This window comes from Castor canadensis, chromosome 9, assembly GCF_047511655.1.
Source record: "Castor canadensis chromosome 9, mCasCan1.hap1v2, whole genome shotgun sequence".
NCBI lineage: Eukaryota > Metazoa > Chordata > Mammalia > Rodentia > Castoridae > Castor > Castor canadensis.
This window is the reverse complement of record NC_133394.1, coordinates 31,309,394-31,322,128: the sequence shown is the minus strand read 5'-3', so window position 1 is coordinate 31,322,128 and position 12,735 is coordinate 31,309,394. Positions and strand designations below refer to the sequence as shown.

The window sequence follows — 12,735 nt, the reverse complement described above, 5'->3', positions numbered from 1 at the left end:
AGGCACAGAAATATGTTTAATAAGATAATAGTAGAAAATTTTGCAGATCTAAAGAAAGAGATGTTCATCCACATATGGGAGGCTTTTAGGACATAAAACAGAGAAGACCAGAAAAGAACCTCTCCAATAAAGTTGAAAACTTTAAGCATACAGAACAAGGAAAGAATATGCAAAGTTGCAAGAGATTAAGTGCCAACTCACATATAAAGGCAAACCTATCAGAATAACAGATTTCTTAACAGAAACTCTAAAAGAAAGGAGGGCATGAAATGATGTATTTCAAGTCCTAAAAGAAATAAAACAGTTGCTAACCTAGATTAATATATCCAGCAAAACCATCCTTCATAATTGAAGGAGAAATAAAAACTTCATGATAACGAAAAACTAAAGGAATTCATGGACACTGCAGAAGATACTTAAACGAATACTACACACAAAAGCAGAATATAAATGCAAACATGAGAATACAGAAAAGAAGGGGGAGAGGGAGAGGGCTGGGGGTAGCATAGAGGAATGGCCCAAACAATGTATGCACATACGAATAAATGAATAAAGGAAAAAAAAAGAAAATACGGAAAAGAAGAAATCTCACTATATGCATAAGTAAGCAAATGAAAACTAAGGAAGAATGAAACATTACAAAAAAAAATAAAATGACACAATTGCTACATACCTTTAAATAACAACACTGAATATTAATGGTCTCAGTTATCCAATCAAAAAACAGACTGCACTGTGTTAAAAAACAAGAAACACACTTCACTGGCAAAGACAAACAGGCTTAAAGTGAAAAGATGGAAAAAGATATTCCAACCAAATGGAGGCTGAAAAAGGGAGAATTACTATATTCATACCTGACAAAGAATAGTTCCAAACAAAGTTACTCAGAAGAGACAAAGAAGGGAACTTCATATTGATAAAGGGAACAACCCATCAAGAGGATATAATAATTATAAGCATACATGCACCAAATGTCAGTGAACCCATTTTCATAAAACAAACACTACTGGGCATAAAAGCACACATAGATCTCAACACAATAACAGTCAGTAGCGTCAATTTTCTCCCCACAATAGATCAGTCATCCAGATCAAGAACCAAAAAAGAAACTTCTGAATTGACACGACAGATCAAAAGGACTTTACAGCTACAGAATATTCCACCAAACAGTTGCAGAATACATACTCTTCTTTGCGGCCCACAAAACTTTCTCCAAAATAGATATCTTAGGACATAAAGATAGTCTTAACAAATACCAGAAAACTGAAATGACCTCCTGTATGTTATTAGACAATAATGGAATTAAACTAGAAACAAGCAGCAAGAGAAACTACACAAATTATCCAGACCACAAAGACTGAACAAAATACTGTTGAATGATCACTGGGTCACTGAGAAAATAAGGGGGAAAAAAATCAAAACATTCTTAGGATTTTAGAATTAAAACACAGCATCTGAGAACCTTTGGAACACAGCAAAGGCAGTGCTGAGGGTAATGTTTCTATCTGTAAGTGCCTACATTAAAAAATCAGGGAGATCTTAAATAAATAACCTAACGATGTATCTCAAGCTCCTAGAAAAGTAAGAATAAGCCAAATCCAAAATTAGTAGATGGAAAGAAATAATAAATAACAGGGCAGAAATTAATGAATAGGTAATTAAAAGCACAATACAAAGAACTGATGAAACAAAAAGCTGATTTCAGTGGGCTCCAGTGGCTCACATCTGTAAATCCTAGCTACTCAGGAGACAAAGATCAGGAAAATCACACTTCAAAGCCAGCCCAAGGCATAGCATGCAAGACCCTACCTGGAAAAACCCAATACAAAACAGGGCTGGTGAAGTAGCTCAAGTGATAGAGTGCCTGCCTGGCAAAGCCTAGTAAGTGTGTAAGTGTGAGGCCCTGAGTTCAAGCACTGGTACCACCAAAAAAAAAAAAAGTGAAATAAGACTGAGAAACCATTAGCCACACTAACCAAAAGAATGAGAAGACCCAAATTAATAAAATTAGAGATGAAAAAGTATATATCACAAAAAATATCAATGATATTCAGAAAATTGTAAGGGAATATTTTGATAATTTATATTCCCATAATTAGAAAATCTAGAAGAAACAGATAAATTTCTAGACATGTGTCCTACCTAAATTGACCCAAGAGGATATAAACCACTTAAACAGACCTATAATGAGCAACAAGATTGAAAAAGTAAGAGTCTCCCAATGAAGAAAAGCCCAATACCTAATGGATTCACTGTCAAATTCCACTAGACCTTTAAGGAAGAACTAACACGAATACTCTTCAAACTAATCCACAAAACAGAAAGTGAAGGAATGCTACCAAACTCATTCTATGAAGCCAGGATTAACCTGATGCCAAAACCAGATAAGAAAACACACACACACACACACACACACACACACACACACACACACACACACAAGGAAACTACAGACCCATTCCTTTGATGAACAAAGATGCAAAAATTCTCAGTAAAATACCTGCAAACCTAATCTAACAAATTAAAATAATCATAAACTATGATCAAGTTGGTTTCATCCCATGGATATAAGGGTGGTTCAACATTTATAAAATAATAAACATAATACAGCACATTAGCAGAATAAAGGACAAAAACCATATGATTATCTCAACCATATGACTTGAAGAAGACTTTGATAAAATTCAACATCCTTTCATCATAAAAGCTCCTAAGAAAGCAGGAATAGAAGGAACATACCTCAACATAATAAAGGTTATATATGACAAATCTATAGCCAACATGATACATTCCAGGAAAAACTGAAATCATTTCCTATAAAGTTGGGAATGAGATAAGGGTATCTACTCTCCCCACTCTTTTTCAGTTGAATTCCTAGCCAGAGTAATAGGCAAGAAAAAAAGAAATAAGAAGGACATAAATAAGAAAGTAAGAGACCAATTTATCCCTATTTGCAGAAGATAAGATCTTATATTTAAAAGACCCTAAATACTACATACACACACATAAAACCCTCTTAGATTTATTAACACTTGCAGCAAAGTAGCAGGATAAAAAAAATCAACACACAAATACTTGTATCCTTTCTATATACCAACAACGAACAGGGTAAGGAAGAAATCAGGAAAACAATCCCTTTCACAATAGCCTCAAAAAAAAAATTAAACACCTAGGAATAAACTTACAAGTGAAACACCTCTACAATAAAAATAAAACACTGAAGAAAGAAATTGAGGACAATACCAGAAGCCAGGCACAGGTTGCTCATGAATCTAGCTACTCAGGAGGCAGAGTTCAGGAAGACAGTAACTCAAAGTCGTTCGAGAGAACCTATCTCAAAATGTACAACACAAAAAAGGACTGGTAGGGTGGATTAAGTGGTAGAGTGCTGCCTAGGAAGTGGGAGGTCCTGAGTTTAAATCCCAGTATTACCAAAAACAGAGAGACACCAGAAGATAGTGTCTCCCGTGTTCATGTACTGGCAGAATTAATGTCGTAAAAATGGCTATACTCCCAAAAGCAATCTACAGATTCATTGCAAGCCTCATGAAAAATCCCAGTATCATTCTTCACAGAAATAAGATAATCAATCCTAAAATTCATCTGAAGCACAAAAAGACCTGGAAAAGCTAAAACAATCTTGAGCAAAAAGAGCAATGCTGGAGGTATCATAATATCTGACTTCAAATTACACCACAGAGCCGTACAACAAATGAAGACATGGCATAGTACTGGCAGAAAATCAAACACATAGACCAGTAGAATACAATAGAAGACCCCACAGCAACAGTGATCAGATTTTTGATAAAGTTGCCAAAAACATACATCTGAAAAGATAGCTGCTTCTTATATGGTGTTTGGAAAATTGGGTATCTACTTGTAAAAGACTGAAACTAGATCCTTGTTTCTCACTCTATACAAAAATCAACTCAGTGAATCAAAGATCTTAATGTAAGCCTTGAAACTCTGAAACTACTACTACTTTAAAACCAGAAGGATAATACCAACAACTTTTTGAATAGGACTCCAACTGATCAAGAAATAACAGCAATAATTGACAAATTGCATTATACCAAATTTAAAAGGCTTCTTCACATCAAAGAAAATAACTACCAGAATGAACATACAACCCACAGAATGGGAGAAAAATCTTTGCAAGCTATTCATCACATAAAGGATTAATATCCAAAATATACAAAGAGCTCACAAAAGTAAACACCAAATGAACAAATAATCCAATTAATACATGGGAAATGAATTAAACATATAGCTCACAAAAGAAGTACAAATGGCAAATTAATAAATGAAGGAACACTCAACATCCTTAACCATAAAGGAAATGCAATTCAAAACGACACAGATTCCATGTCACCCCAGTCAGAATAGCTGTCATCAAGAAAACAATTCCGAACACTGGAGAGGATGCTGGGGGCAGAGGGAATCTCATGCATTGTTGGTGGGAATTAATGCAGCCACAATAGAAATCAGTATGGAGATTCCTCAAAAAACTAAAAATACAATTACCATATGACCCTGCTATATAACTCTTGGGCATGTATCTAACAGAATTTAAGTCAGCATATAGTAGAGACACCTGCACATCTATGTTTATTGCAGCACTATTCAAAATAGCCTAGCTATTTAATAAGCCTAGGTGCCAACAGTGATGGATGAATAAAGGAAATGTGGGATAAACATACAGGCTTGTACCACCACACCTAGCCTTGACTTTAACATTCTCAACAATACTTTGCAGTGCGTAACTCCTAGTGAAATACCCTGAGGGTGAGATAAGCCCTCTGATCTGTCTCAATGAGAAAATAAATTTCTATTATTTATAAATTATCCAGTCCGTGATATTGTTATAGCAGCATAAATGGACTGACACTCTGGGTTAGTGCTTATAGTAGCTCCCCCTCATCTGCAGGGTATTTGTTCTAAAACCCCAGTGCACATTGACTTGTAGATAGCATCAAACGTTCCACATACACATACACATGCATGCACACACGAATATTTGTTTCTCCTTGGCATATCCAAATGGCCAGCATCACTGCTTCTGTACTTTGGGGCCACTATTAAGTAATATAAGGATTATCTGGACATAAGTAGTATGATACCATAATAGTCAATCTGACAGTTGATCTATTTTTTCTAAACATACATACCTAAGAGGAAGTTTAATTTATAAATTAGGTATAGCAAGAGACTAACAATAATTAACAATAAAACAGAACAATTATAGCAATAAACAATAAAATTATGTGAATATGGATGTTCACTTTCAAAATATCCTCTTCTACACTCACTACTCTTCTTGTGATGATGTAACAAGATACCCTGCCTAAGTGGTGAGATGAAGTGAGGCTGGATGCTTTCTGGCACAATACAATGCCTTCTATCAGAACAGTTTCTACTCATGTTTTCTACCCACAAATTTAATGTCTTTTCTATCTTATCTAAGCACTTATCATATTTTGTGGCCCAATCTTATAGTCTGAGGGAAAATAGACAAGCTAGCATGCATTTTTTTTTCTTTTTCACAAATTCATGGATTGACAATCTGTTCTCTCCATAGATCTTAGCAACAGCATATGCTTTTTTTCTTTCCTTATTTGAGAACCTTTGCCTTTTCACTTAAGGAAAACACTATATGCCATCTCTTTTGCATATCCAAATGGCCGGCATCACTTCTGCACTTTGGGGTCATTTTTAAGTAATATAACGGTTACATTAACACAAGTACTCAGAAACTACAACAATCAATCTGATACCCAGTTAATATGATAAACAGTTAATTTGATAACTGATAACAACTACTAAATGACTAAAGGCAAGTAGTATACACAGCATGGACAGAGGGATGATTCAAGTGCCAGGCACAACACCCTGGTGCAAAACTTCACCTTGCTAGTATAACGGTGCAAAATTTAAAACCTATAGTTTGTTTACTTTTGGAATTTTCCATTTAGTATTTTTTATGCTGCAGATAACCACAGGTAACTGGAGCTTCAGATAATAGGGGACTATTGTACCTTAAAAGTTAACTCAATCAAGTATGTAGCAGAGACTACCCATACCTACTGCAATGATAAACAGTGAGGATGGTAAATTATTTCTAGGATATATTGGCATACAACATCATCTTAAATCATTTTTCTCTTGCACATTCTTAGTCTGTTTTGTTTTTATGCAACTGGGTAACTTAGAAAGAAGAGAATTGTATCTCTGATGGTTTTGAAAACTGGGAAGATTGAGAGGTCTACAGCTGGCAAGGACCTTCTTGCTACATCATCCAGTAGTAGAATGCAGAAGGGCAAGAAAGTGCGTCCAAGAGAAAAATGGAAGGAGGTGGAACTCATCCTTTTATCAGAAAACCACTCACATGACTGCAGCATCAGTCCATTCATGAGGGCTTTGTCCTTGTGACCTAATCACCTGAAGATCCCACCTCTCCACACTGTTGCATTATGAACTTTGGTGACACATTCAAATCACAATAGGAACATAGAAAGTTTTTCAAACTCAACAAATTTAAGAAACAAAAATGGTAGCTAATGTTAGCAAACCTAGAGCATCTGCCAAGTCTTTAATCACTAACTACAAATACCAATGGAGTCCTGTCTCCTTCTGGAGTCTGCACATACTCAGATCTTTTTTTGCCTCTCGTCAATACATACTTTATGTCAGAGGGCAGACAGCACCTAGTATCATACTTACATCTGGCTTCTGTTATTAATCTCATGACTTTTAAGGGACTTTAAGGTGGTCTTTTTCATTCCCAATCAGATTTCCTCCTTTCCATTCTTCCTTTTCAACAAACTCTTGGGTATGAACCTATTTGTCTATATACTGTATCTTTTCCTTTCTGCCTTAAATTATGCACACAGAACCCATCTTGGACCCTCTATCTACCTCTTCCTTAAAATCTAATCCTAGAATAAGGAACTTAAGATTCCTTAAAAAGTCCTTACACTGAACAACCAATTATACTATCAATATGTACTCAACGCTGTTAAACTATTAATGAGATCATTTACATTCTGTTTTTGTTCTGTTTGAAACTGGTATGTATTTTATACTTTCAGTACACTTCTATTCAGACTAGCCTCACTTCACTTGCACAACAGCCATATTGGAACATGGTGACTGAATTTAAGAGCAAAGCTGGAAAGTTTCACTTGAAAGCTAATGAGTACAGTATTCCCTTGGTTCTTCTATGTTTAACAGTGTTTTTCTACAGCTTTGATATTTACTGAGCATCTTGGTTTGTTATTAAGCTCTTATTCCTCGAGTTACATGAAAATACTGTGACACTGATGAAATGTTCATTGCTGCGGAGAAATCTGATGCCAGTCTGATTTTCTTTCCTTTTTAAACGAACTTGATCTTTTTGCATGGAGGCCCAGAACATTTTCCTTTTAACTTATTTTTATCTTTAAAGCATAAGAATTTTCCTATACTATGAATTGCAGTTGGAGCATTCAGATCAATTCTTAGCAGTACCTGATGGGCCCTTTCAATACATTAATTCTGGTCTTTCTTAACTTTCTGTAAGTTTGTGGTTCTAAATATTACCTCTGTTTCATTCTGTCTGTTTTCCTAAGGACTATCTTTGATATCGATCATCTCTTTTCTGACCTTTTTTATTTGTTTTCATTCCTTTCTTCTCTTTATTTTTAGTTACCTCTATTCTTCCTTTGGCACCTTATAATTTAGTCTTAATTTCTAAAATGATGCTGTCATGTTCTTTAATTTCTTCTAGTTAATTCTAATTTCACATCTTCCTTGTATAAAATTCTAAGTTTCTGGATTTCTGACTTAAAGGTTGTTATTTTTCATATCTGCAAAGCTTACTTAAAAGATGTTTAAAACAGGTTGTGGTGCTCTATTATTGGTAACTGCTTCATGGAGGGTTTTCCTTAGAAGAAAAAAATTAATAGCTAAAATATTTTGCTTATTCCTGCTTTTTTCCTTGAGCACCTTTATAGGATCTCACCTGCACCTTCCTATTCAATATGTAATTTTTATTTTCCTTAGCCAGTAATAAAAATTACATGTGGTAAGGATAACGACTTGAGATGAATACCTTGGTTTTTAGTTCAAAAGTTCATATTTCTGAAAAGAAACCAAAGAGGGTGTTTAGTGTGTCTTCTGATTTTGTGGTATTCTTGTTTCTACAACACTTCTCCTTCTTACTTCCTGCTTTGCATCACCAAAGATAGTGACCTGTCAACATGGGATTCTAAGCGCCTTTTTTTTTTTTTTGAGATAGAGTTTCCTTGTTTCCCAAGCTGGTCAGGAACTCCTGGGCTCAACTGATCCTTCTACTTCAGCACAGAATCCCTCTCTACACTAGCTGGGAATACAAGCAAGCTCCACCATACCTGCCTGCCCATGTTCTTTTAAGTAGCCAAGGCTCTCATCTAATCTAAGCTAGGATAATACTAGACCTTAGAATTTTCTCACCGGGGTAGGAGTTTTTCTTTCTAAAGGCAATTTTAATTGTGTGCTTCCACCCTTGGTTCCGTTTTCTCTCCTCTCCCCTCCCCTCTTTTCATGTAGTCTTTGCAGTCTTGACTAAACTCTCTCTATAGTGGTCTCTAAAGCTAAGTAGGCTAGATTTGGGTATCTATTTCTTTTCTTAACAATTTGAAGATTGTCTTCTAGTTATGGTGAAGGTATAGCGTATGGTTGATTGGTTTTGTGTGATGTCCTTTCTGATTTGTATGGAGTTTTAGAAAATGTGTGGAAAGATTCTGGCAATCTAGGAGTCTGAACTCAATGTCTTTCGATGTTATTTTTTTCTTTTTGGCAGTTCTGGAGTTTGAACTCAGGGTCTCACACTTGCTAGACAGGCATTCAACCACTTGAGTCACTCCACCAGCCCCGTTTTGTTTTGGGTTTTTCAAGATAGAGTCTCATGAACTATTTCCCTAGGCTGGCTTCGAACTGCAATCCCCCTGATCTCTGTCTCCCGAATAGCTAGAATCACAGGCGTGAGCCACAGGCACCCGGCGTCAATGTCTTTTTTAGTTGATTGCTTGAGTTTAGTTGAGAGTATAATATATTCTTCAAATGTTACCTTTACTTTGTAAAAACTAAATCTTTGGTGTCATTAGTATCAGTTATGACCCTTCATGAACAATGGACACAATAACTAAGCATATAATATAAAAAACATAAAGAAGGGAAACAACATAATGAATTTAGCTTGAAAGGAAACAATTTCCGTGATGCATTTGACTATGTGATAAAAAGGTAAAGTCTACTGAAGATAATACTAAGAAAAAATAATTTTTGTTTCTCCAAACACCACATTAAGTAATTGCAAATTTAGCAGGACCACCAAAAACAGTTGATAAGTTTCAAAGTCCCTTACTTAGGGAGTAACTTTTGTTACTTGAAGGTAAGTCTGTTCAGAAATATTAAAGTCATAAAGTAAACTAAAAAGCAAATTGCAACAAAAAGTTCCTACATTTAGAGAAGATACTTTGGGAAATCTACATGGGTTTCAAGAAGTATGCTTAGGATGAAGCCTATGTGGAAGACAAAAATACAACAAATAAAGAACAAGGGCTAGAACCAAGAACTAAGAACTCAACAGATAAGTAAGTATTATGCAAGATTAGGAATGTGGAACTAGATACTAAATACCTTTTTTTTCTCTCTAAAGACAAGTAAATTTGTATTGTCTCTCAAAGTTATTCTATAGACAATAAACAAGTAATTAAGTAAAGTTAAAATACAAAAGAAAGTAAGAAAAGGAGGTAGAGGAGGACAACCTCAGTGAAAAGCTGGCACTGTTTTACAGTTGTCCCAGCAAAGGGGAATCGGTCTTATGCTTTAAAGTGGAATAGAGTTAACAGAATTTTCACTATGAATAGAATGTTAAGGCAGCAGTTTCTTGTGCAAGGTGACTAAGTTCCATATTCTCTAAGAACAACCTCTGTTTTAAGGTTTAGGAAGACAATAGGCTTGTTTTAAATTTGCAAGTGAGCATGAAATACTGTAACACACAAGAATTCTGACAGCATTTACTAAGGATCTATAATAAGAATCTATAATGAGAATCTATAATGAGACTCAAAAGAGACCAGAACAAACAGGCTGATTTCTTGGCTGGTGGCCTTCATATATTTACTAAAAATATTTTAAAAGTGAGATCTGAAGTGTTATGAGTGAATGAATGCCTCTTATTAATTTAGATCAGAGATTCACACAAAAATGCTTGCTTAAACAAAATGAATTCCATAAACTCTAGTAAATATTTAAATCTTCTCTTATCTGTTAAAACTGACAGAAATACTGTATTTAGTGAGGATAGGGGGAAAGATGGGGGAAGGAGGGAGGAAACCATGCTAATATATCAAAGTGAAAATTCAGATTATGCTTATTTGTAATATACAATTAAAATATTATAAATCTACATAGTATAGGTATTTGAAAAACCATATTACCCTCAGAAATATCCTTTCCAATGTCTAGTTAGTGGATAATAAAATTATTTTATTTTTTTGGCAGTACTGGGATTTGAGCTCAGGGCCTCACGCTTGCTAGGCAGACACTCTTACCACTTGAGCCACCCTGCCAACACAGTAAAATAAAATTTTAAATTTAGATTTCCATTACACACATTGCCACCTCACATTTGTTAAAATGGAGAAATGTTTCTTTCTTGATCAGGTGCAATTCTCATGTAAACAATTGTATTTTTAGTTAAAACACCTGACATGAAGGAAGAATTATGAAACCAGGACCCTGGGTAAAAAAAAACTAAAGCAACTGAGATTCATCTAAATTAAATGTTTTATTATTTTGCCTTTTAAGAGGACAGGGTAGCAAAGGACCAATCACTTTATTAAGTATGAACAACTGTAGAAAAGAAAAATCTTACTAGTATATTCTTACTTTTTCTGGTTTAAGAAATGCTAATTTTATAAAATGTATTAATACATCCCTATAAAATCAATATATCAGTCTATATGTCAAGGGAAAAGGCTTATCTAATAACAAAATTTGGACCTACTCTAAAGAAAAAGCAAAATTTAGCATGCAATATTATAAAACCTAGTTTCTTAGAACAATTTTGCAATGTATAATTTCAGCAAAAATTTTCTCTTCATTAGAAAAAGTATAACTTTTTATTTTATTAACTAAGAGTTCATATCCAAACACCGGATTCTGCAGCAGCAATGTACACAACCTTGATAAAGCATCGCTTCATCCTTACAATACTGACAAGAAGACCTACCTCTTGCAGCTACAAGAAAGGTTAGATATAAACCCCAAACCAGTGCTGCCATACAGTAGTTACTCCAGTGACAGTTCCAACTCCTAAGTCAAAGACTGAACAAAACATCTGCATGAATTCCTTCTTCCTGTGTCATCTTCTTAGGTGTGAGTGGTCTTAGACAAGAGATCACTTAAAATTTTTGTTTCAGACTGTTAACAAGACATTTCTTTTGCTCCCTTCCTAGGAAGTAAGTAGTTAAGTTGATATGTTGGTAGTTCTGTTGAACACCTTGTGGTTACAAAGCTCTAAGATTCTGTGATCTACAACTTTAAGATAATTTTCAATAAATAGGTTCAATGAATAAGCCCTACATGGGTCTGAAATTTAATCCAACAGTTACACACTTTTCCCTATTTTTTGAATCTGTTCTTTTAAAAGCCATAAACTTTTGCTTCCTCATCTCTCTGCCTTCTACTCTATTCAGAGCAAGACTGGCAACCTTCCATGTGACCAAGGGTACCAGCTTTATGTTCTTCAGTTTTTAAAGTAAATGGTCCCCTTAAAAAATTCTCCCCCACTCTTCTCACTTGTAAACAAGTGAGAAGTGCTTTTTTAAAGCACAAATGTAGGTGGTAAGGAAAAAAATGACCATGATGCTTGTCTGTTAGGAATGAAATAATGGCCCTCTCTGGAAACTGGCATAAATGCCATTACCACCAATCAATTCTGCCTTTCTTTGCCTATCAGTTTGGCTTTAAGTACCTTGGGGGTGGGGGTAGGTAGGAGGGTAGCACACTGAAAACAAGCTCAGTATTCATAGGATTCAAAAGAATTCAAGTTATGTGAACACAAGTTATGCACTTAACTACATACCAATCACTGTACAACTGCTGACTGGATTCTTCTTCATTTGGAATTTGAGTAAACATAATGAAACTTACTGTTTTGAGTCAGGGCTTGAAGCAGACAATCCAAGCATCCTTCTAAACTATCCTCAGTCTTGTCAACAGCTGTTATCTTCAGTTTCTTTAAGGTATCACTGAGATTATCTGTTTACAGAAAAAATAAAAATCAGAAACTTCATCAACATCATTTCATAACCATTACATGTTACAAATGAAAGATAAACAATGATCACTAACACCCAAAAGGTTCCCACTATACTGAATTAGCATCCTCATATATCCCAAAATGTCACTGGACTCTGTACTACTACAAAAAATTTAAACAAAACATTGTCCATTTAACTCACATGTGAAATATTCACTCTATAAATAACTAAGATATCAGGAATATCCCAGATTATCACTGAATGCCCTTCTTAATATTTTTATGCTTTACAGATTTTGTTTAGGAAAACAGATATAGTGGAGAAAAATAAATAGCCACAAATAAATCAAACAGTTCCACAAGTAATTGAGTTTCGTGTTGCCTTCTGTATTGTATTTTGAAAACATAGAACGAAAATGAAGGTCCTTAAAACTTCCAAAATAATGACT

At 34.8% G+C, this 12,735-nt stretch overlaps 1 protein-coding gene across 4 annotated transcripts in view; it reads right to left on the bottom strand.

Annotated features, from left to right (window-relative positions):
* Rap1gds1 (Rap1 GTPase-GDP dissociation stimulator 1) overlaps positions 1-12,735 on the bottom strand; it is a 126,222-nt gene that overhangs the window by 89,654 nt on the left and 23,833 nt on the right. For all 4 annotated transcript variants that reach the window (XM_020185421.2, XM_020185420.2, XM_074041406.1 and 1 more), the window contains exon 2: positions 12,178-12,285. In XM_020185421.2, coding sequence (XP_020041010.1) covers positions 12,178-12,285 — 108 coding nt within the window. The remainder of the gene's footprint in view (positions 1-12,177; positions 12,286-12,735) is intronic.